The sequence below is a fragment of the Lutra lutra genome, chromosome 2 (genome assembly GCF_902655055.1).
Source record: "Lutra lutra chromosome 2, mLutLut1.2, whole genome shotgun sequence".
NCBI classification, from domain to species: Eukaryota; Metazoa; Chordata; class Mammalia; order Carnivora; family Mustelidae; genus Lutra; species Lutra lutra.
This window is the reverse complement of record NC_062279.1, coordinates 80310880-80333758: the sequence shown is the minus strand read 5'-3', so window position 1 is coordinate 80333758 and position 22879 is coordinate 80310880. Positions and strand designations below refer to the sequence as shown.

At 40.7% G+C, this 22879-nt stretch overlaps 1 protein-coding gene across 5 annotated transcripts in view; it reads left to right on the top strand.

The window, feature by feature from the left end:
• Nucleotides 1-22879, top strand: part of FNIP2 (folliculin interacting protein 2) — a 132866-nt gene that overhangs the window by 19280 nt on the left and 90707 nt on the right. Inside the window, exon 1 of one of the 5 annotated variants that reach the window (XM_047717797.1) lies at nt 21531-21875. The exons of 2 other annotated variants lie outside the window; for them this stretch is intronic. In XM_047717797.1, coding sequence (XP_047573753.1) covers nt 21700-21875 — 176 coding nt within the window. In that variant the 5' untranslated portion in view covers nt 21531-21699. Of the gene's footprint in view, nt 1-21530; nt 21876-22879 lie in introns of those variants that run through there. 2 more of the 5 variants (XM_047717796.1, XM_047717793.1) reach the window with 2 other exon arrangements.

Here is a 22879-nt window from a genome sequence, read left to right as displayed (position 1 = left end):
CAAGGCTCTGTTAACTCAGGTGGTATGCTTAATGTCTTTGACCTCAGTTTTCCTTTCCTTTCCTTTTGTGAAGACCTTTAAGCTTTTATTTGAAGCTTGACAGTTTTATTTATTTTCAGATTTTTTTAAGTAGGCTCCACACCCAACATGGGGCTTGAACTCATGACCCTGAGATTAAGAGTTGTGTGCTCTACTCACTGAGCTGGCTTTACATTCCTATTTGGAGTTCTTGATAAGGGGTAATTTTAGGACAGGGGAGATGATGGTTTAGCCACAGTTTCTTTATGGGTTTTGGAGTTGTTAACACTTCATTGCTTCATGTGGTTCATTCTGTTAGAGAAGAGGCTGTACATAAGGGTAGGGCTCTTGAAAAGTTGCTGTGTTTTTTTTTTTTTTTTAGATTTTATTTATTTATTTGACAGACAGAGATCACAAGTAGACAGAGAGGCAGGCAGAGAGAGAAGGGGGAAAGCAGGCTCCCCGTGAGCAGAGAGGCCAACGTGGGACTCGATCCCAGGACCCTGGGATCATGACCTGAGCCGAAAGCAGAGGCTTAACCCACTGAGCCACCCAGGCGCCCCTTGTTGCTGTGTTTTTTAGAAAGAGTTAAAGTGGGTTCCACATAGAACAGACCAGACTCATAAGAACACCTGATTCATGTTGAGCACAGTCTGGATTTAATCTAATAATTGTCACAGCCTCCCTGGAAATCACAGGATTTCCCGGCATTCAGCTTTTGTTGGCAATCAGGTGTGCCTATGGCTATCACAAAGCAGTAGAAGCTGCTTGACTTTTCCCTCCTACTAGCTCTGTCTTTATAGTCAAGAATAAAAACAAGGTAAAAGGAAAAGCTTATGTAAGAGTAAAATAGTTTCCTGCTGAAAGTAACAAACTTTTTCCTACTCTAGAGGTAGTAGTCATCTGGTGTAGCCGTGGCCGGTCCCCTGATGGTAGGGTGTTCCAGGTGAATATAATGTTTTACTTGGGGAAAAGGAAGAAGGAGGAATGGGTTTGCTATGCTGCCAGGATTCTTTTGCTTAAAGGCATTAAAGATTTGGAGTACTAGAAGAATGAGACAATTAATTGCTATAAACTTTACTGGATTTTCAAGGGGCAGTAGTAAAAAATCAAAGGGTAACTCCAGACTGGACTTTCACAGCAGTATAATTTGAAAAACAAGTTCTGTTTCTTGAGCTTGTTCCTGCCTTCCTACATCTAATATGCCCTAATAGAATAAGGAAAATAATAAAATTTAGTGAGCACAGCTTATGTACAGGCAATGTTCTAAATGCTTTCTATATATAGCCAATGTATATATGGTCAGTATTCACAGTATATTATATACCCTTTTATTATTTCCAAAGAAAGCAAAGCAGGATGTGCAGCAGTTAAGAATGTGTATGTATGTGTGTCAGGTTTGAATTCCACTTCTTCTGCCTACTAGCTGTGCAATTTTGGGCAAATTACTTTCCATCTCACTTTTTAGATCTAAAAACAAAGTCCCTATTAGATGAGGTAGTAAGAGCAAAGTTCTGTGCTAGACAAGGCTCATATTAAGCAGCTGAGTTGTGTTAGCCAAGTAATTAACCATTTATTATATTATTTTCTACTGAAAGTAACCTTTGATTTGATTGGTGTCCAGGGAAATTTATGAAAAATTTCAGAGCATTTCTACTGTGACTCTGACTTGGGAGTTAATTAGGTGCATTTATATGTGCTTCTGATGGTGTTAATATTGTCTACCAATAAGAGATGAGAGCACTGTAACCTCTGCTTTTCTGACTTTACAAAGAAATAAAGAACCAATGACAAGGGTCTTTCTCGATCTCCAGTCATCCCTTGTCATTGGTTCTTTATTTCTTTGTAAAGTCGGAAAAAAATTGAACAGTGTGTTTCTTTACACCAGGAAGTGATGGTCTCTCACTGAACCACCCAGAGCAAGAGGGGACCATGATGTATTCATGGGTCTAAACCACTTCCGATTACTCTTCTTAAGCTGTACTCGTCCAGCAACTACTTCTTAACCTCTTGGCATTTGAGCAGTCTCTTGCCATCCTCTTCTATGCTCAGAGCCCGTAAAAGAGCAGGATTGGTGTGTGTATGTTTGGGTGTGTGTTTGTCTATGTGTGTGTCTGTGTGTGTCTATCTATGTGTCTGTGTGAAATAGTAGGCTATTACCACTTGGAAGACATTTTCCCATAGTTAAGTTGTTAAAGGTGTTATTGTTATGAAGAATAGTTAGTTCACTTATTCATTAGGATAATGGCTGTAGTTAATTTGGTTTTTGTAGGATAGCCAGGAATTCTGGCCACCCTTTATCTTAATGTTTCTGATACTTACTCTGAACTCTAAAATTATGAATGAACTTGTAGACCCTATACAATAAATCTTCATTCAAAAACACCTACTTATGGGGCGCCTGGGTGGCTCAGTGGGTTAAACCTCTGCCTTCGGCTCAGGTCATAATCTCAGGGTCCTGGGATCGAGCCCCACATTCAGGCTCTCTGCTCAGTGGGGAGCCTGCTTCCCCATCTCTCTCTGCCTGTTGCTCTGCCTACTTGTGATCTCTTTCTGTCAAATAAATAAAATCTTCAAAAAAAAAAAAAAAAAACCCACCTGCTGATTATCTTTGGTATTTCAGATATAATGAGTTGGTAGAATATGAGAATGAATAAGACACATCCCTGCCCTGAGCAGTTCAATTCCTGAAGCTTTGCTGCATACTGTTCCATTGTAATGTGTGTAATAGGACTAAAAGGTCAAGGCAGGGAGGCTTACAAAAGTGCTCAATAGATGGCTGACTAGAGTGTCCAAGCTTGGTAGATTTCTTTTTCAGTTCTTTTTTTCACTTAGCACTTTCTTAGGTTTTATCCTTCCATATGGAGAATTAAATACTAAATATGTGTAAGTCATTCTCATTCATTTGAGCTTAGAATTTTCTTTATTCTTGTTGTCTTTCCATTTTACCTGCAGATGATTTTCTAAACATTAAAACTAGGTTATCATGATCAGAATTTGTTTATTAGTTTTTTGAAAGTCTTACTATGGAATGGTGAGTGGTGAGGGTGATGGGTGTGTACAGGAGGAAGCAGCAATAAATGAGAAGGTGGGCTTTTCTTTTCTTTTTAAAGGTTTTATTTATTTATTTGACAGAGAGACACAGCGAGAGAGGGAACATAAGCAGCGGGAGGGGGAGAGGGAGAAAGCAGGCTTCTTGCCGAGAGGGGAGCCTGGCTCTATCCCAGGACCTTGGGATTATGACCTAAGCTGAAGGCAGATGCTTACCGACTGAGCCAGCCACCCAGGCACCCGAAGGTGGGCTTTTCTGATGGGAGTTTATCTTCATTAATTCTTTCTTTTTTAAAAACTAATTGACTTTATTTATTTGTTTTTAAGATTTTATTTATTTATTTGAGGAAAAGAGAGAATGAGAGAGAGCAAGCATGAGAGAAGAAAGATCAGAGGGAGAAGCAGAGCGCCTGCTAAGCAGGGAGCCCGATGTGGGTGGGACTCAATCCCAGGACTCCAGGATCATGACCTGAGCTGAAGGCAGTCGCTCAACCAACTGAGCCACCCAGGCGCACACTTTCTTTTACTCTTCATAAATACTCTAGGCTTTAGATGGGTTTGTTTTTTGTTTTGTTTTGTTTTTGCATTGTGAACATTTAAGGAGTTTTCATGTTGGTGTGTTTGTGATACTAGGAATTTTACCAGTCACAGCTGGCCACTTTAAGTTCAGGAAATTCTGTTTTGGAACGTCATTGCTTTCCACAGGCTCGCAGAGGGTAATGCCTCCTCAGCTGTCAACATACGCCATCAGTAATGACCCTGTGTCTTTCATTTCCCAAACTATGCAAAGTTTCAAATGAGTGGCAAGGTTTTTTCCTGCACAGAGTACAACATACACCATCAGTAATGACCCTGTGTCTTTCATTTCCCACACATTCTCTGCATCATGTAGAATAAGAAATGAAGGTTACATAAATTGATGATTTTGAATGCATTATTAAGGGCTGAAAATAGGCAAGAGATGGTGGTGGTGGGGTGGGGGAACTGATAGAGCAGTGTCCCTGTGCAGGTCAGAGACAATGAGACTCCACGATCAGGGTCTGTCTAGTCTTGTTCTTAGACTAGAAAAATGAAGGTTTTTCTCATAGGAAGCAAAGGTGAATGTGGGTAAGTGGTTTCTGTATGCCAAGCACTGTGCTAGTTTCTGGGAAGAAATGAAGGACTGAGACATGATCTGCTTTCAGGAAGGTTACAGTTCAGCAGAGGAGATGGTCACAAAAGCCCTATCAGGTACTAAGTACAGTCCATCTTCATCATTCGTGGATTCCAGGTTTGTGTATTCTCCTATTAACTAAAATTTATTTATAATCACCAAAGTCAATACTTGTGATGCTTTTATGGTCATTCAGGGACATCCACAGAGCAGTAAAATATTGAAGTCACCTAATATGCATGTTTCCAGCAGAGGTCAGGCAGCACAGCCATCTTCTATCAGCTCTCATACTGTAAACAAGTATTGTTGTTGTTGTTTTCAGTCTATTTAGTGTTGAGGTTGGGGTTTTTTTGTTTGTTTGGTTGGTTTTTGTTTTACATCTTTGTGCTTGTTGTTGGTGATTTTGCTGTTTGAAAGGGCCACAAAGCATAGGGCGGAAGTGCTATCTAGTGTTCCTAAGGGAAGAAGGCTATGATGTATTGTGCTTACGGAGACCATCTATGTGTTAGGTAGGCCTCATTCAGTGATGAGTTATAGTGCTGTTGACTATGATTCCAATGTTAATGAAGCAACTATATCTATTAAAGTGTCTTTAAGTAGAAACCCACGTAAAACAATATTAAGTATTAATCAATTGATTAATTAAAAACATTGTGGCTACAAGGCTTGTAGGAACCTGACCCTCTATTTCCCCTAAGAGCAATGGTTCATTATTCAGTAATTCAGTTGTCACAGAGACTTCATAGAATGTAAGTATTGCAAATAGTGAGAATCGATCGTACAGTGGAAGTACTATACAGCATTCATCAACTTTAGAGTGGAAAAGGTAAATGGACAACTGATTCTGAGTTTTAGGGGCTGTTCTAACTGAGGGAATGGTGGCAGGGGGGCATCAAAGTGTTGATTTGTAGGGTTGAATGGTCGAGAAGTAAGCCAGAATGGGCTTGATACAGAAAGAAACTGGAAGATTATGTAGAGTCAGAGTTGAGGCTCAGAGGGAGTAAGATAGCTTAAGAATATTAGGTTGTAGTCCATATTAGAAAATGGGTAGAGGTATAAACCAAGGCTGATTTTAAAGAAGGCAGAAAACATCACATTAGTTGTTGGATCGACCATTCATGGGAAGGAATATTGAGTTCCCAAGGAATGATGTAGTGATCAAAGAGCCCAGAGAGCTAACAAAGATAATTTCAGTGCCCAGGGGTGTAACTGTGCATGTTTCCAGAGGTCCCAAGAGCCCTGAGACATGATCCAGGAATCTTAAAAGGCCAGGTGTAAAAGCAGATATAAAGAGACCTATGCAAAGTTTCAAATGAGTGGCAAGGTTTTTTCCTACACAGAGTACAATACATTTCTTTAGTTTACAAGCCCCACCCTCTTTGTACCATGGGAAGGACAGGAGGAAAAATCAACAAGATTGTTTGTTGATTAGATTCAGGGAGAGGAGGAGACAGATGGGGTGAATGGTCAAGAGTTGCTCCAAAGCGTTGACTGATTGTCATGAGATCCTTTTTCTTCTATAGAGGAGATAGGTTGATGTTATACTTCTAGAGTGTTCTCTGTTATCTCTTGGTGCCCCACATTCTTCAATTTTCATTTCCCTTGTCCTGTGATTTTCATTATTACGGCATTTAGATTGGCGAATGCGTGTACTTACTGTTTGGTAAATAGAGGTAATGATTCCTCTCAGTTCTGTTTGCGTGGGGGTTGGGAGTGAGCCCGCTTCCCCTTGACTGTCTGTAAGGTTTCACTGACAACTGTGGACACTCTGACTCTGACACTAGTCTTCCAAATTTTCCCACCAGCCACCAGCTTAGGTTTATCTGTTTTCACTTTGGTCATTTTGATGGGGTTTGGAAATGAAGGAGAGGCAAATTATATACATATACCACCACTGTAATTCTTCTCAAGAGTTTTCTAGAGCTGTACTGCTCATCTCGGTAACCACATGTGGCTCATGGACACTTGAAATGTGGCTAGTCTGAGTTGAGATGTTCTTTTTTTTTTTTTTTTTTTAAGATTTCATTTATTTATTTGACAGAGATCACAAGTATAGGCAGAGAGGCAGGCAGAGAGAGAGAGAGAGGAGGAAACCGGCTGGGCAGAGAGCCTGATGTGGGGCTTGATCCCAGGACCCTGGGATCATGACCTGAGCCAAAGGCAGAGGCTTTAACCCACTGAGCCACCCAGGCGCCCCTGAATTGAGATGTTCTTGAAGTATAAAGTTCACATTGGCTTTCAAAGACTTAGCGTGAAAAAAAGAATGGAAAATAGCTCATTAATTTTTACCTTGATTACATGTTGAGAGAGGATTGTGTATATGTTGGCTAAATAAAATAAATTGTTAAAACTCGCTTCACCCGATTCTTTTTCCTTTTAAAAATGTGGGTACCAGAGGGGTGCTTGGCTGGCTCAGTTGATAGAGCATGTGATTCTTGATCTCAGGGTTGTGAGTTTGAGCCTCACATTGGGTGTAGCAATTACTTAAGAATAAAACCTTAGAATCTGAGAAACAGGGGCGCCTGGGTGGCTCAGTGGGTTAGGCCGCTGCCTTCGGCTCAGGTCATGATCTCAGAGTCCTGGGATCGAGCCCCACGTCGGGCTCTCTGCTCAGCGGGGAGCCTGCTTCCTCCTCTCTCTCTGCCTGCCTCTCTGCCTGCTTGTGATCTCTCTGTCAAATAAATAAATAAAATCCTTAAAAAAAAAAAAAAAGAAGCTGAGAAACAGGACAGAGGATCATAGGGGAAGGAAGGGAAAAATGAAATAAGACAAAACCAGAGAGGGAGACAAACCATAAGAGACTCAATCTCAGGAAACAAACTGAGGGTTGCTGGAGAGGTAGGAAGTGGGAGGGCTGGGGTGGCTGGGTGATAGACATTGGGGAGGGTATGTGCTATGGTGAGTGCTGTGGATTGTGTAAGACTGATGAATCTCAGACCTGTACCCCTGAAACAAATAATACATTATATGTTAATTTAAAAAATGAATAAAATAGTTCTACAGATTTGAATTTAAAAAAAGAATAAAACCTTAAAAAATGTGGCTACTAAAAATTTTTAATTTTTTTTTTTAAGATTTTTTATTTATTTGATTGGCAGAGAGAGAGATAACAAGTAGGCAGAGAGGCAGGCAGAGAGAGGGGGAAGCAGGCTCCCACTGAGCAGAGAGCCCGAATCAGGGCTTGATCCCAGGACCCTGAGACCATGACCTGAGCCAAAGGCAGAGGCCCAACCCACTGAGCCACCCAGGTGCCCCTTGCTATACATTTCTGATGGACAGTGTTTCATTGCACCCCTTAAATTTCCAGGGAATAATTTGAAAATGACTGTTAGATGGTACTACTTTTAAAGGCCAAAACTTTGCGTCCACTTGTATTTGTAATGCTATTGAAGTTGTTGATGTACCTGAACGTAGCTCTTGTAAACAAAACAGTACTGTCATGAATACTAGAAATTCTCCCTGCTAAGAAAACTTCCCCCTAAGAAGTTTTTTCTTTTTCTTTGGAAACTCTCCTGTTATAAATAAAGTCAGTGTTCATGACAGTTCTACTGGATGGAAGATAACTAAATCTCTTTAAGAAATGACAGCAGGATTACCATTGGATTATGTTTTGGACTAATTAAATACAGTCAGATTTTTAAATGTGTAACTATTTTTCCCAAAGGAACATTTGAATCTGTGTCACCTTGAGCTGTAGTGTAAGAGTTTTGTTTTCCCTGAGAGAGTCACTGTTTCCATAATTTAGGTGAACAGCTATTTTGTGAGGCAGCATTAGTAAATATGACAGAAAAGAGGTTAGTTCTTTTTTTATTTTTTAAAAAAAATTTTTAAAATATTTTATTTATTTGAGAGAGAGAGATCACAAGTAGGCAGAGAGGCAGGCAGAGAGAGAGGGGAAAGCAGGCTCCCCACTGAGCAGAGAGCCCAAAGCGGGGCTCTATCCCAAGACCCTGAGATCATGACCTGAGCCGAAGACAGGCACCTAACCTGAGCTGAAGGCAGGCACCTAACACACTGAGCCACCCAGGTGCCCTGAAAAGAGATTAGTTCTAACTTAAGCATCACTTACTAGTTGCCTTCTCTCTGCTTGGTGTTAGCTGAGCTACACAAGTCAAACACAAAAGAAAGTAAGGATGTGGTGTGTGTGTCCTCAAGAAGTTCATCAATTGGTTTAGAAGTTCCTAACACACATTCTAACATTCTGTATGTGATGAGGTATGAGGAGAGATTTATATGTTACAGTAGTGACAAAGTATTAAAATCTGGAAATTTTTTATTATAAGAATGCAGATTTGTGGCTACTTTGGATAAACACCACTTACACCTGTGTTCTTTTGTGGGAATTGTACATGGCCTGTAGCTGTTCTTTTTTACACCATAACCATGGCAGTGTATAAGGGACAGGGACTGTCATTCTAAGGTGTAGCCAATAGAAAGGCTGAACCATGGTTGTTGGGAGATTCTGTACTCTAAGAAACACATAGAGAATCCTTCAGAAGCATTGTGTGTAGAGTCCATTTTATCTTCCCTTTATAGATGTTGAAACATCTTCAGAAAAGGGTCATTGTGGGAAGTTTTTATGGCATAGACGGCCCTTGGTTTGGGTCCTGAAAAAATTTTGAGGATTTGACTTGCAGAATTAGAGGAAGGTATTTTAGGAGGGAACTGGTATGATTGAAAGTACACAGGGGGTGTAAAAGAAATTTATCAGTGGAAGAAAGAATGCCTTATGTTAATTTGAAAGCTAATTATTTTGTAGATGTAATTTTCTAGCTGTTGCATTAATTTGTTCTAGAGTTTATTTCTCCCAAGGGACTTTGCAATGAGTCTATTTTAGAGGGCTTAATTGCCTGGAGCTTCCAGAGAATTGGCCATGTTTTGGGATAGGGGAATGGAGAGGTGACTGACTTTCTTGGATAAAATTATTATTTGCCAGATGTCACTGTGGCCAAAGTTATTTATCTTGGCTTCATGTTGTATAAATACAGTCATCTATGAGTGTAGCAACTCAAATAGGACAGTGAGTACTTTCAGACACGTGCATAAAAAAAATCACATTTGCTTAAAGCTGTACAGTTTTTCAGAGGGACTTTCACATGCTCATATTTAATATTTTTAACATCCTTCTAAGATACATGAAATACATATCACCATCACCCATTTATTTCCAGCTGGGGAAACTGAGGCTCAGCGAGGCTGGGTATCTTTCCTCAGAGTCATGTGGCTAGTGAATGACTATTGCAGAACTAGATATAGCTCTCTCCTTCTAGTCCAGGGTTCTTTTCCCTTGTATGACACCCTCTCAGCAGAGACACATCTGACAGTGACTGCTCATCTGGTTGCTGGCATCTCCTGAGTTCCTAGTACTCAGCCTTGTCATGAGGAACTGACTCAGAGAAATGAGAGTCTGCTGATTCAGAGCTGAATATCTTTTCCCAGCCTCTCATTTCCCAGCTTTCTCTTCCCTTAAATTGATTTTGATCCACTCCTAAGCAACCGTTTTTTAGTATGTGTCGCTACTAGGGTGGTAGTGGTGGAGATTGTGGTATAGGCTGCCATCTCTATAGGCAGGGGTCTCCATGGAGCCAGAAGTACAACGCGCTTCTTTTCCGAGCTTTCCTGTCCCCAGTGGTGAGTGGAGAGACAGGCCTCAGTGCTTCGGGTATTTCTAATAAGTACCCCCAAGCCCACAGCACTGTAGTCCTGTTACGCCATCATTGCATCTTGCCGTGAGACTGTTAGCACACCAATACCATTTTTCTTGTATCATCAGCATCTTGAGCAGGGCCAGCCTGGCACATCCAATATTTGAAAGGATAAATAAATGGAGTCCTTAGTCTTTAGATAGCATATACTGAAGGCAAGTTGGTAAGTTATTCTGTAAAACTAATGAGATATCTTTATAAATTGTAGGAGTGTAATATGCTTTTTATCTTATTTAATCCCATTTGCTGTTTTATTTAATTACAGCACAGATTAACGAATAACTCATAGTAATTGTAGAATTATCCCAGTGGCTATGATCGTTACAATAATAATAGTATTGTTTGTGTAATGCCATTTACAGTAATTTAATTGAATGATTTATTCTTCTATGAGATAGTTGTATCCTCCTGTTGAAAAATTACAAATGGTTTAAAAATGTTTTTTGAAATGTTATAAATATAAGAGAAAGGTAGAGAAAGGCCTTTCTTTTTTTTAAAGATTTTACTTATTATTTGACAGAGAGAGACACAGCGAGAGAGGGAACACAAGCAGGGGGAGTGGGAGAGGGAGAAGCAGACTTCCCTGTGAGCAGGGAGCCTTATGTGGGACTTGATCCCAGGACCCTGGGATCATGACCTGAGCCAAAAGCAGACACTTAACAACTGAGCCACCCTGGCGCCCTGAGAAAGGCCTTTTTACAATAAAACTCTTCTGCAGGAAGACTCAGAGACCCATCTAGTGTCGGACACAGGTTAGTTTGCCTGAATGGAACAAAGCATAGAAGAAGATACAGAACTGGGGTGCCTGCCTGGCCCATTTGGTAGAGCATGCAACTCTTGATCTCTGGGTGTGAGTTTGGGCCCCATGTTGGGCATGGAGGTTACTTAAAAATTAAAAGAAAATCTTTAAAAAAATTTAAAAAGTACATGCAGAACAATGAGAAGGCTTATCACAGAGGGTCTTAATGGTCAGCCAGAGTGGCTAAACCTGTAGCTGTGGCTTGGGCATGTGAACTGCTGTGTCTCAATATTGACAGCATTTTAGGACTTGGACTGGGAGTAATCCAGGCTGATTTTGTTTGAAAGCATCAACAGAAAAATTTCCTTAGGTTATAAATATACATCCAAATGGAAGAGGGATGGAGATACCTGAGATTTCTCCACTAGGAATTTTTTCCTAGTATGCTTCTCATGAATTATACAATTTGGTAAGAATAGTGACAGTTTTGATGGAGAGAGTGGGAACACTGAACACTGGCAATAACAGCCATTTTTGGTCAAATAGGTAGCATGAGCCAATGTGCTGAATTGGAGTTTCTGCAACAGCTCTTCAAAGTAACTTAAAAAAAAAAAAAAAGGAATTCATATTTAATAATTACAGGTTCCATGCCCCACCCCTCCTCTTGCCCAGGCCACAGCAGAGGTGTTACAAGGGATGGAGCATATGCCCCCAGCAGTGAGGACAGCAGTCTCATGAGTGGTTTTCCAGAAAATAAAAAAGGATCCCAGGGGCAGGCAGTGGTGCCCCCTCAAAAGACCCACTAGATTTAAAGACTTTATATATAATCTCTGTGTCCCAGGGGGTGGAGAGGGACTCCTGGCAGCATCCTGGAGGCGGGGCCCAGGGACCCCCACGCTGTCTTGCCTCTTCAGCCATTTTATTAGCTCAGACACATTGCACTACAGACAACCACTGCCACTGTGGCCACCGCCGCCCCCTCTGCAGTCTGGCTGGCTGGCCGGGCCATCCCAGTGTCCTTGGGACTCCCAAGCCCCCGACCCATCTGCCCTCAGTTGTGGTCAGACTCCTCTTCTTTTCTTTGTAACTGGGTGCCCTGCTCACATGCTTTACAGAGAATCAGAGACCTGTGAATGTTTTCAGAGATGATGGCCCCAGCCCAGTAGCTTGGTTTCCAGCATCTTAAGCAGGTCTGGACTGCTGATACTTATGCTAAGGTCCAAATGCTAGTGACAACCCAGCTGGACATCAGAGTTAAACTTTAAAAGTTGTGTAATATTTTGTTGCTAATATGTTTCTAACTTTAGGAAATCTTAAAAGAAATTGTGTGGTTGTTAGTTTCAGTGAAACATGGGGAGGAGTTGCAAGGATCATGCATAAGGAGAAAGGATTGTAGATTGAGGTCTGATATTGACCCTTAAAAAAAAGAAGTGATGAAAGTTTGTAAGTTTTTATCTAAATTGCTGGTTATCTAGCTGATTCCACAAGGGGTGAATCATTTTACTGAGACGAAAGGACAAGCAGTGACCCTTCTCGTGGGCAGGGAGTTAACACAGTAGAGCCTTACAACCTTGAATTAGTAGGCCTGGCCGCCTCTTTTTCACATTAAAGTTTAGGTATGAAATTGGTACAGCTGCAGTTTATTCCAACTTTCATCCTCAGAGCCTCTGTTTCATTTATTAGGTTGAGGAGCTCCCGGAGTCTCGTCTTTCTTTTCCTTATCTATGGTGTAAGCATGCTGGTACTTGGTTAGATAGCCTTTTGAATAGCACTTAAAAAAAAAAAAAAAGTGCAATGTGTGTAGCTTAAAAATCCTGTCATTGTTATGTATATTGTATTCCTGCTAGGTACTAAAACTAAGTCTCCAAATAAAGGGAAATTGGGGAGTTTTGTTTTTAGTTAGATATTGTAAAAGAGCATATAGCTAGAGCTATATACATTTTGCTGGCTTATATAAATCTTAATGATAGCAATTATGTTGAAGGACAAATAGTGTGAGTAGAATTGCATTCTTACAGGGTGACTGCTTTGCTTTTCCTTTCAGCTGTCTGAAATTGTTTTGACTCTTATAATTTCCTTACAATAAAGCCTGCAGAATTGTTATAGAATAAAGAAATCAAATTGTTTTGATAGTTACTGGTTTGGCAGCAAGGATTTAAAAAGTAAAATAGGTTTACCCATTGTTTGTAAATAATACCCAAAAAAATGGAAAGTAGAGAAAAATAAAAGGAAAAGCCTTCTTATTCTTAGTCTTGCCATTCAAAGACTTCTGATATTACTTTCTTGTTCTTTTTTCTAGGTTTGCTTTTTTAAAGGCACACTTGTTATCAAAAGTACATATGTAATTTTGTATATCATTTTTTTATTTAACTTTGTAATAGAATTTTCTGGGGGCCCCTGGATGGCTTAGTCCGTTAAGCGTCTAGCTTCGGCTCAAGTCATGATCCCAGGGTCCTGGGATAGAGTCCCACATCAGGCTCAGTGGGGAGCTGCTTCTCCCTCTGCCTGTTACTCCCCCTGCTCATGCTCCCTCTTCCTCTTGCTCTCTTTCAAATAAGGAAATAAAGTCTTAAAAAAAAAAGAATTTTTCTGTGTTTCACAGATTTCTTGAAGACATGCCACTCATTCACTCATTCTGTCAGTTGCTTTTGGGTGCTGGGTAGCAGATGCTTTGTTTTTCAAAGTGTGGTATATAGGAGTGGAAAATAATCTGGGATCATAATTACGTACTGCAAGATCATCCTGAATTTTCATGTAACTTTTATCTGAAAGCTAAATTGTCTCCCAGGTAGTTCCTCATTTTAAGTCAAAGAAGTAATACTGTTTGATTTTATTGTACATTTGAGCTAACTTTGTGTGGATCAAAAAAATCACTCTGCTTAGGAGTCTGTCTCTCAGCCAAAGTATTGCACTGGACAGGGTCAATAGAGGAGGGCAGAGTGGGCATCCTGTGGGATGGCTGGTGTGCTTGGCTCCGGGACAGAGATTGTTTACCAGAGAGCAGGGCAGGGTTCATGGCAAGGTGTCTGACAAGAGGCTTAGTCACCCACAGTGCACATGACAGGCCTTGTCCTCACAGAGAACTGAGTTAGTAAGAATCTAAACATTGTAAGTGGCATGGGACTTGAGATGTAGAAGATAGAATTTGACTTAATTTGTCAGTTGGTGATATTCAACTGCTTCCTCCCTCACCTCTTCCTAAATCAGTCCTCAGATGGTCAGGCGCACTTGTGCCCTCCCTTCCGCCAGGATAGTGGGAGAAGGAGCGGTGGGGCTCGCTTGTGAGCAGGAATTCCTGGACTTCCATCCTGGCTCTGTCTCTGACAAGCTGCGTACTTTGGACCAGTTCCTTAACCTTTCTGTGCTCCATTCTCTTCCTCTGTTAAAAGAAGATATTACTGCTACCAGCTTCCTGTGATCAGATGAAACACAGTGAGAACAATGCCTTGCATGTAGAATAAGTACTTAATAAACCTAACTGGTTATTATCTACCTTGCGTGACTGAGTTTGTGCATTTTGCCAAATTTCCTGGGTACTGAGCTTGTCAGTTAAGTTTAGATGGCATCAGGGCAGGTATAGTATTTTCTTATTGCATACCAAACTGGTATTGTGAGCATGGGCTGCTGCTTAGGTTTTGGGAGCTGTTCATGATCACATATCTGAAAACAACCAGATAATGACAGACTTGGTCTTAATCCTGGATATGTTTATCTGTTTCTAAAGCCCATTCCCCAAAAGCACACTGCTTCAAGAAAGCTATCTCATCTCCTTGCCTTAGTCCATTTGTGCTAGTGTAGCATGAGTGACTTTTAATAAAAAAACTAAACTTTGGGGCACCTGGGTGGCTGAGTTGGTTAAGCGTCCACTTTGAGCTCAGGTCATGATCTCGGGGTCCTGTGTAAATCCCCACTTCGGGCTCCCTGCTCAGCTGGGAATCTGCTTCTCCCTCTTACTCTGCTCCCCACCCCCCAACAATTTGTGCATGCACTCTCTCTCTCAAATTAACAAATCTTAAAAAAAAAAAAAACACTTCAAATTGAGCTATAATAGACAGAAAAGTATACATATTCAGCTTGCTGCATATTCACAGCATCAGCACTCAAATAAGAAACAGTATTTGCCAGCATCTCATAACCTTTTGTGTCTCTTTCTGGGGATCCTGCTTTGAAAACTACTGGTAAAAAGGCTTGTAATCAGTTGTTTTGGATGTGGAGAAGGTTTAATGGAAGAGAGGGAATTAACCAAATAAAAGGAGGGTTGGTTGTAATAGTTGTGGTTGTAAGAGCTGTCTCACTCCCTCCCCTCAATTTATTGTTCTTTTTTTTCCTCATTAAGGTAATGTGAATAGGCAGTGAAAGATTCTTTTTTTTTTTCTTAAAAAAGAAAAGAAAAGATTTTATTTATTTATTTTAGAGATATAGAGCGAGAGAGTGTGTGGGGCAGGGGGGAGGACAGGAGCAGAGGGGGGACAGGCCAACTCCACACTGAACTCAGAGCCTGATGCAGGGCTGCAGGCCTCCATCCCTGGACATTGAGATCATGACCTGAGCAGAAATCAGCAGTGGGATGCTTAACTGAGCCACCCAGGCACCCCAGAAAAAGATTCTTTATAGAAAGATACATTAGATAAGAAAAATTAGATTGGACTTTTTGGGAACTATGTTAGGCCTTCACTTTTCTTTTTAAAAGATTTTATTTATTTATTTGGCAGACAGAGATTACAAGTAGGCAGAGAGGCAGGCGTGAGGTGGGGGGTGGGGGGGAGAAGCAGGCTCCCTGCTGAGCAGAGAGAGCCTGATGCAGGACTTGGTCCCTAGACCCTGAGATCATGACCTGAGCCGAATGCAGAGGCTTAACTCACTGAGCCACCCAGGCGCCCCAGGCCTTCATTTTTGATTCTTTTCTCTCTTTAAACCCATCTCTCTCAGTTGTGGCTTTTGAGTTAATTTTTCATTACATACAGTAATCACCGTTTTTATCACCTGAAGAGTGTGAAGTCAAGGGAATGCAGAAATGCTTTCCTGGCTTTAATGAAACCTTCCTGACCTTAATTGTCCCAAGGCTAAACAGGCATGGGAATGGATTTTTCCTCAATAACCAATCTTTTGGGTTGCAGTGGGTCCCTGCATTGAAGGATTTGCAGAGGAGTCTGGGCACAACAGGAAATAGCATTCTGGTTGATTAGAGATTGGCCAATGGCAAAAAAAAAAAAAAAAAAAAAAAAGGATTGGACTAGTATCCTTATTACCAGGTATTGGCCTTTTATGATCTGAATGATACTATACCATCTTTGGACTCCTAAACTTAGCACTCTTCTCTCAGACTACTTAGTAGTGACTATGAGATTGGAAGGAATACATATAAAGTTTAAAAAGTTGAACCAGGGGCACCTGCTGGCTCTGTCAAGAGAGCACATGACTCTTCACCTCCAGGTTGTGAGTCCGAGTTCTAAGTTGAGGGGGAAAAAAAAGTTGAACCAGTAGTCTTCCTTCCTTACATCTGTCATGTGACCTCACATACTTCCCTAATCCTCCCCTCTAACATCTGATGAGGTTCATGTGTATTGTGAAAGTATCTGTGGTGACAGCAGCAGTTCCAGTCAGTGTACTGAACTGCAGGTGGAGTGTGGGAGACTGGGCAGGGACTGCAGATACTTTCCTAAATGTGGAAACATGGCTAAACTGTGTGAAGGAAATAGAGAACTCTACCATGAGTGGCACTGCAAATAGGGATGATGATAAATTTTGTATGTTAGTTAGTACTTAAGACCAAGATATCCAGCATGATAATAAGTCAGAGTATGGATACCTACATGAGTATGATTCCATTTCAGGAATTAGAAGATTGAGAAGAAAGGAAGATCAGATTGAGGTACAAACAGAATTTGAGGCACCAAAAATCTGAAGATACCTTTCTCTTAGGTACTATATAAACTGTTCTGATTATTGTTGAAACCCAACCTCCATGCTTTGGAGCCAAATATAACATGAAGACAGAGTTTGGGATAAAGAGGAACAATAGCTTTATCGCTTTGCGGGGCTAAAGAGGCTGCTGCAGACTGTGGCCTTCCAAAAGTGCAAGCCTGCCCCAAAGAAGGGGCTGAGGGGTTTTGTAGGAAATACAGGCTCTAGCTGGTTTTGGCAGGAACTGTGTGAGCTTTGTCATGTCTTTAGGGTAGGACTCGGTTCCTGAAACAAAAGGCTAAGAAGGGAGGAGGGGAGGTTTCCAGAAGAGAAGGAAAAGATTACTGCAAAACCAAGCTTTGCTGAAACATTAGTGCAGCCATTTTGATTTTTGTTCAACTTTATGCTTTTAAGCAGTTTCATAATGCCTCAGAAGAATGGTTGTGATGATACAATCAGTAGTTGTTTTTTCATTTAGTGAAGAAGTTTCAAAACTCCCATTTTTACATGTAAGGAAATTTGGAGTCATATAGAGGCATCTCTCTTAAGTACAGTGGTTGTGGTTTTGATATACATCTCTATTACATTTTATCATACTTTGAACTGTGGAATTAAGGATTATCAAGGGGAGGGACAGAGGAGATGGCTTTTTCACTTTTAAAAAGTTTTAAATTTCTTTCTGTTACCATGTGGCATGAGTCCCATTGATTGGAGTGAACACAAAACGTTAAAGGTTCTGAAGGAACTTCTGCCGTAATAAATGAGAGGAAGAGAGTGTGTGTGTTTAAGCACAAGCACCCTCTTGGGCAGAAAATAAGCATCAGTTTGTTAAAGGAGTTCACTGCTTGGTGTAGGTAGGTTCCTATATAGGTTTAATACCACTGAATATATACATTAAAACTATCAAAAAGTTATCTGTTGAGCATGTACCAAATGTAAGACCTGTATGAGGTGCAAAGATGAATGTTAAAATCCAGTTTTTACACTGAAAGAATTTATGATCTAGTTAGGATCATATGATATGCACACTACTCTCTTGCAAAGCAGTTATGTGTTAAGTTTTAAAAAAGTATGGTTTAAAACAAATTATAGAGGGGGAAGCCTGCGTGGCTCAGTTGGTTAAACATGCGACTCTTGCTTTCGGCTCAGGTCATGGTCTCAGGGTCCTGGGATTGAACCCCTTATTGGGCTCCTTGCTCAGCGGGGAGTCTGCTTGAGGGTTCTCCCTCTGACCACCCCCCCACACACATGCTCTTTTTCTAAAATAAATACATCTTTTTAAAAAAATCATAGAGGAATTCAAGGGAGAAAAAGATCTTCCAGCCTAGGAAATCATTAGGGGGAAGACGAAATTTTTACCAAGAAAGTATTTCTCAAATGTGTGGTTCCCAGACAAGCAGCAACAGCATCCTTAGAACTTGTTAGAAATGTACATTCTCGGGACGCCTGGGTGGCTCAGTTGGTTAAGCAGCTGCCTTCGGCTCAGGTCATGATCCCAGCGTCCTGGGATCGAGTCCCACATCGGGCTCCTTGCTTGGCGGGGAGCCTGCTTCTCCCTCTGCCTCTGCCTGCCATTCTGTCTGCCTGTGCTCGCTCGCTCTCCTCTCTCTCTGACAAATAAATAAAATCTTTAAAAAAAAAAAAAAAAGAAAGAAATGTACATACTCAGACTCCACCTCAGAACTGCTGAATCAGAAACCCTGGGGGCTAGGTCCAGCAATCTGTGTTTATAAGCATGCTGTATGTGAGCATCACTCAGCCAAGGAAGTAGTGGACAAAAGGTATGCTGACTGATTTTAGGGAGAAACAGTGACTGGTGTGTAGTGTTTAGTTAAGGATGGCTGGCTAAACACGGATGGAACTAGAGAGTATTACGCTGAACGAAATAAGTCAATCAGAGAAAGATAATTATCATATGATCTCTCTGATACGAGGAATTTGAGAAGCAGGGGCAGGGGGTTTAGGGGGCAGGTAAGGAAAAAAGGAAATAAGATGGGATTGGGAGGGAGACAAACCATAGAGACTCTTAATCTCACAAAACAAACTGAGGGTTGGAGGGGTTGGCGTGGGTAGGGAGGGGTAGGGAGAGGGTGGTTGGGTTATTAGGACATTGGGGAGGGTATCTGCTATGGTAAGCACTGTGAAATGTGTAAGCCTGATGAGTCACAGACCTGTACCCCTGGGGCAAATTATACATTATATGGTAATAAAAATAATAAATTAAAAAAAAAAAAGATGGCTGGCTGAATGAAAGAAGCATGCAGGAGGGGTTTATTTAAGAGAATTCCTTCCCAATGCAGTTTGACCCTTATTTCATCCAATTATTCTTTGTAACTATGTTGTCATTTTTCATATTTTATTATTCTGATCATTTAAAATGTTTACATCATCTGGATAGAACATTTGCATTTTATAACAGTATTTGAAGCCTTTAGAAATGTAAAATACCAGGATGATTGAACAGCTTTGTGGCTAACTACTAGGTTAAATATTTGTTCAGAATACCTATTTTAAAAAAGGGTTTCATGGGGTACCTGGGTGGCTCAGACTGATAAGTGTCCAACTCTTGATTTAGGCTCAGATCATGACCTCAAAGTTGTGAGATGAAGCTCTGCCTTGGGCTCTGCACTGGGCGTGGAGCCTGCTTAAGAGTCTCTCTCTCCCTCTCTTTCTGTGCCTCCACCCCTAGCCCCAAGGAATAAATAAATAAATAAATAAAAAGGATTTCATGTCCTTTTATTAGTTCCTAGATAAGTATTTTTTAGAGATTGCAGTTTTAAAACTTTATTTTTTACATATAAAAAATGGGATATGTTCCCTGAGCATTTCTACATATTTTGTAAAATTCAGCTATTTTGGCATTTTTACAGATCCTACCCCATCAACATTGAACATATTAAAAGGTAAAATTCAACAAAGTAAATTTGAAGATCTAATTGGCTTTATTAATGACTCATGAATCAAGCAGTATCCCACCTTGCAAATGGAGAGGGGTATTCCAAGGAGCTGTACAAAATGGAAAGTTTTTATAGGAAGCAGAGTGGAGCAAGAAACGTATAAGTATAAGAAAAGAAAAGAAAGGAAGGGCAGGGACTTACTGAGCAAATTACCTCGATCGACTTCCTTTGTGGTGGAGGGGACCCATGTGATAGATTTCCTCATTGGTGCTTACCTGAAAATTCCTGATTGACAGGTTGAGACAGAATGCTCAGGGAGGTTGAAACTACAATTAAGTTAGTTATTAAGCTCCTGCTTGATGACTGGGACTGGCCGGAGAAACACATTTTGAGGCAGGTGGTTTTCTTTTTGACAAACTATACTTTCATTTCTCCTGTGATTTTAGAGGAGGTAAACCCTAGGTGAATAGGAGACACTGATTTGGGGTCTCAATTGGGTCACTTATGAAGTGGGAACGATGATGGTGAAAGGAGGTTTTCCTTTCAGCCTTCGCTCACCCAGCTGCCCTATGCCTAAAATGTGGAAGAGTTGCTATGCTTGCATAAGTGAGCTTCTGATTCTCTATTAAAAAGAGAAAGTGATTTTAAAGACAGGGGAAAAGGAAGAACCCATGATCACATGGTGGCCATACAGTTAAGCTTTAAGGTCAAAATGTGTTCCCCTTCCTGGAAAAATGAATTCATTTTCTACTAATCTGGTTTTATCTTGGCACTATCAGTTTATTACGTGCACAGAGAAATGCAGTCTTTGTTGTAGGTATGTTGCAATCTATTTCTCAGGGGAGGGTGTATTTAAGATCTTTTTTTGGTTTGCTATAAAGGAACTTTAGGGTCACATAGAGAATAATGTCTTAAGGTAATTGAGGCCTTTGCCCCGATATCAGTAGATTTTTTTTCACACTTGTGGGGTGAAATATTTGGCTGCCATGTATAAAGACATATTTAAATCCTCCTGACACTAGAGACCCAGCCAGAGTTCGTCAGATTTTAGGGATCTATTAATATTTTCTTCAGCCAAATTCAGGGTAAGGAAGAGGAATAGGAATTGAGACAGTCCCTTAGAGTTTTTAAGATCTGCCTATATTTTAGGGACCTATGCTTTTCATTTCTTCTTAAAAAGAAAAATGACTTTTTCCGTGAACTCAGTACTATAGAAGAATCATGCTGATTCTATAGCCGTATTTCATTTTACAGATGAAGTACATTAATGTCAGAATTAAAATCTGAACTACTTTTGTCCTTACGTGCTTGTTCAGGGCTTTCTTATCCTGAATATGTCCAGGAATTGGGAATTCAGTGCAAGAGTTGTGAGAGAGTTTATGGCTTCTCATTTATTATTATTTTTCTTACATATGTATGTGTGTGTGTGTGTGTGTGTGTGTGTTTATGGCTTCTCACTTATTATTTTTCTTACATATGTGTGTGTATGTAAACTTTTTCTTACATATCTACATATGGATATTTGGTGGTAAAGCAAGGACATGTCCATACTCTCCCTTCCCCACATCACCTCCTGTACATTGAGCCCTATCATCTCCTTCACTTGCTATGGGTAGAGTTTTGCAAGGTTGCCGAGTAAGATCTGTCAGCTGACACTTGCTCACATGAGAGCCATTAAAGAGGGTGGTGTGGCCAATGTCAGAGCAACCTTGCAGCTGAGGGCAAGTCACCGCATTTGCCCAAGAGCCATATGAATAGGTCTTATGACCAATTAATTGACTACTACATAATCTCCAACAGGGGAGCACAGATGGAATGAGTCAGACCAAGCTGCTCAACCTGTTGAGTGTTTTGTCTTTTGCTGACCAGAGTACAAGCTTAGGAACAAAAGTAGGAAGTGGGATTTAGGTTTGTCTGTTTATAGTGGTCCTGCTGAGAGCATGTTTTATAACATGATGGATACATCTGACTTCCTAATACTTTGGCAGGCTTAATTTACGTAACAAATGAATGTTCCTTTTTCTCTCTCTCTTTTTTTTAATTTTGAAAGAGGAAATTAGTAGGCTGCTGCCAAGTAGCTCGCCTCACCTACCGTATACGCAGTACAGTGATTAACTAGGACGGCTGGTCAGTGTGGAATATCCCTCCAACAGCAGAGAATCTTCAACATGTGTGTCCCAGGTCCATGTTGATAGTCAGGATAAACCAGAAGCAAGTTCATCCACCCAGGAGATGTGTGGCGGCTCAACGAAGTCTGCAAATCGGCCAGGGGGCTGGCAGGAGTCAACCAGATGTGTGTGTAATGGCGGTTCTGGTGCTGGGAGGAATTACAAGGCACTTTTATGCACAAAGACTCGAAAATGTGCCAGGGTAGGAAGGGGCGCTGATCACACGGAACTCAGCAACAGGTTTGAAACTTTAGTTCTGTTTTAAAGTCTCAGAGAAATTTTTATTTAAATCACTGAGTACCAAACAGATGAAATTATATTGATCTGCAAGTTGTTTTTCAAGACTACTTTTAGTAGGACATGGGGTAGTTGGTGGGTGTGTAGAAACAAGTCCTTTCCTGTGTAGAAAAGGTTGTAGGCATGGTTTTTTGTTGTTTTTTTTTAAGATTTTATTTATTTGTGTGTTTGTGTGTGTGTGTGTGTGTGAGAGAGAGAGAGAGAGAGAGAGAGAGCGAGCACACAAGCAGGGGGAGCGGCAGTCAGAGGGAGAAGCAGTCTACCCGCTGAGCAGGGAGCCAGATGCGGGATTAGATCCCAGGACCCTGGTATCATCTGAAGGCAGATGCTTAACCACCTGAGACACCCAGGTGTCCCAGCAAGGTTATTTTATTTTTTTTTTGACTGTTTCAATTCTACTACCCATATGGGTTTCTTTCTTAAATTTCATTACTTCTGCTGGAGCCAGCTTGCAAGAAATGGTTATATCCTTGTCCTGTGTTGAATATTGAACAGTACTATTCACAGAGATGAGCAGGAAAAAGAGTTGCAGTCCTGAAGTACCACCGCAGCTGGTAGATGGGTATAGGGCTGGAAGTTCTCACTCCGTAGTTTGAAGGGTAGGTGGAGGCAGGGTGGTGGGAGAGGGTCCAGTCTTCTGGAAAATTATCTCCATGAGAAGGATGGTACTGTGCTGAACTAATTTTAATAATGGAGCTTACATAAAGAGAATAACATTACATTTGCTGTATTGTTTAAGGGTGATGGAAGAATTTAATTTAATTAGGAACAGCTCTTAATTGAAATGTATTTGTAAAGAATTTTATTGCATATCAAGGAAAAGGAAAAGTCTTTTGAGAATTGCATTTCATTCCAAAATCTAATGTAGATAGGTAGAGGAGAACCAAAGTTAAAAGATAAACTTGATTCTCATGGTTAGTGTAAAAGTAACTTTCTAAATTCACTTC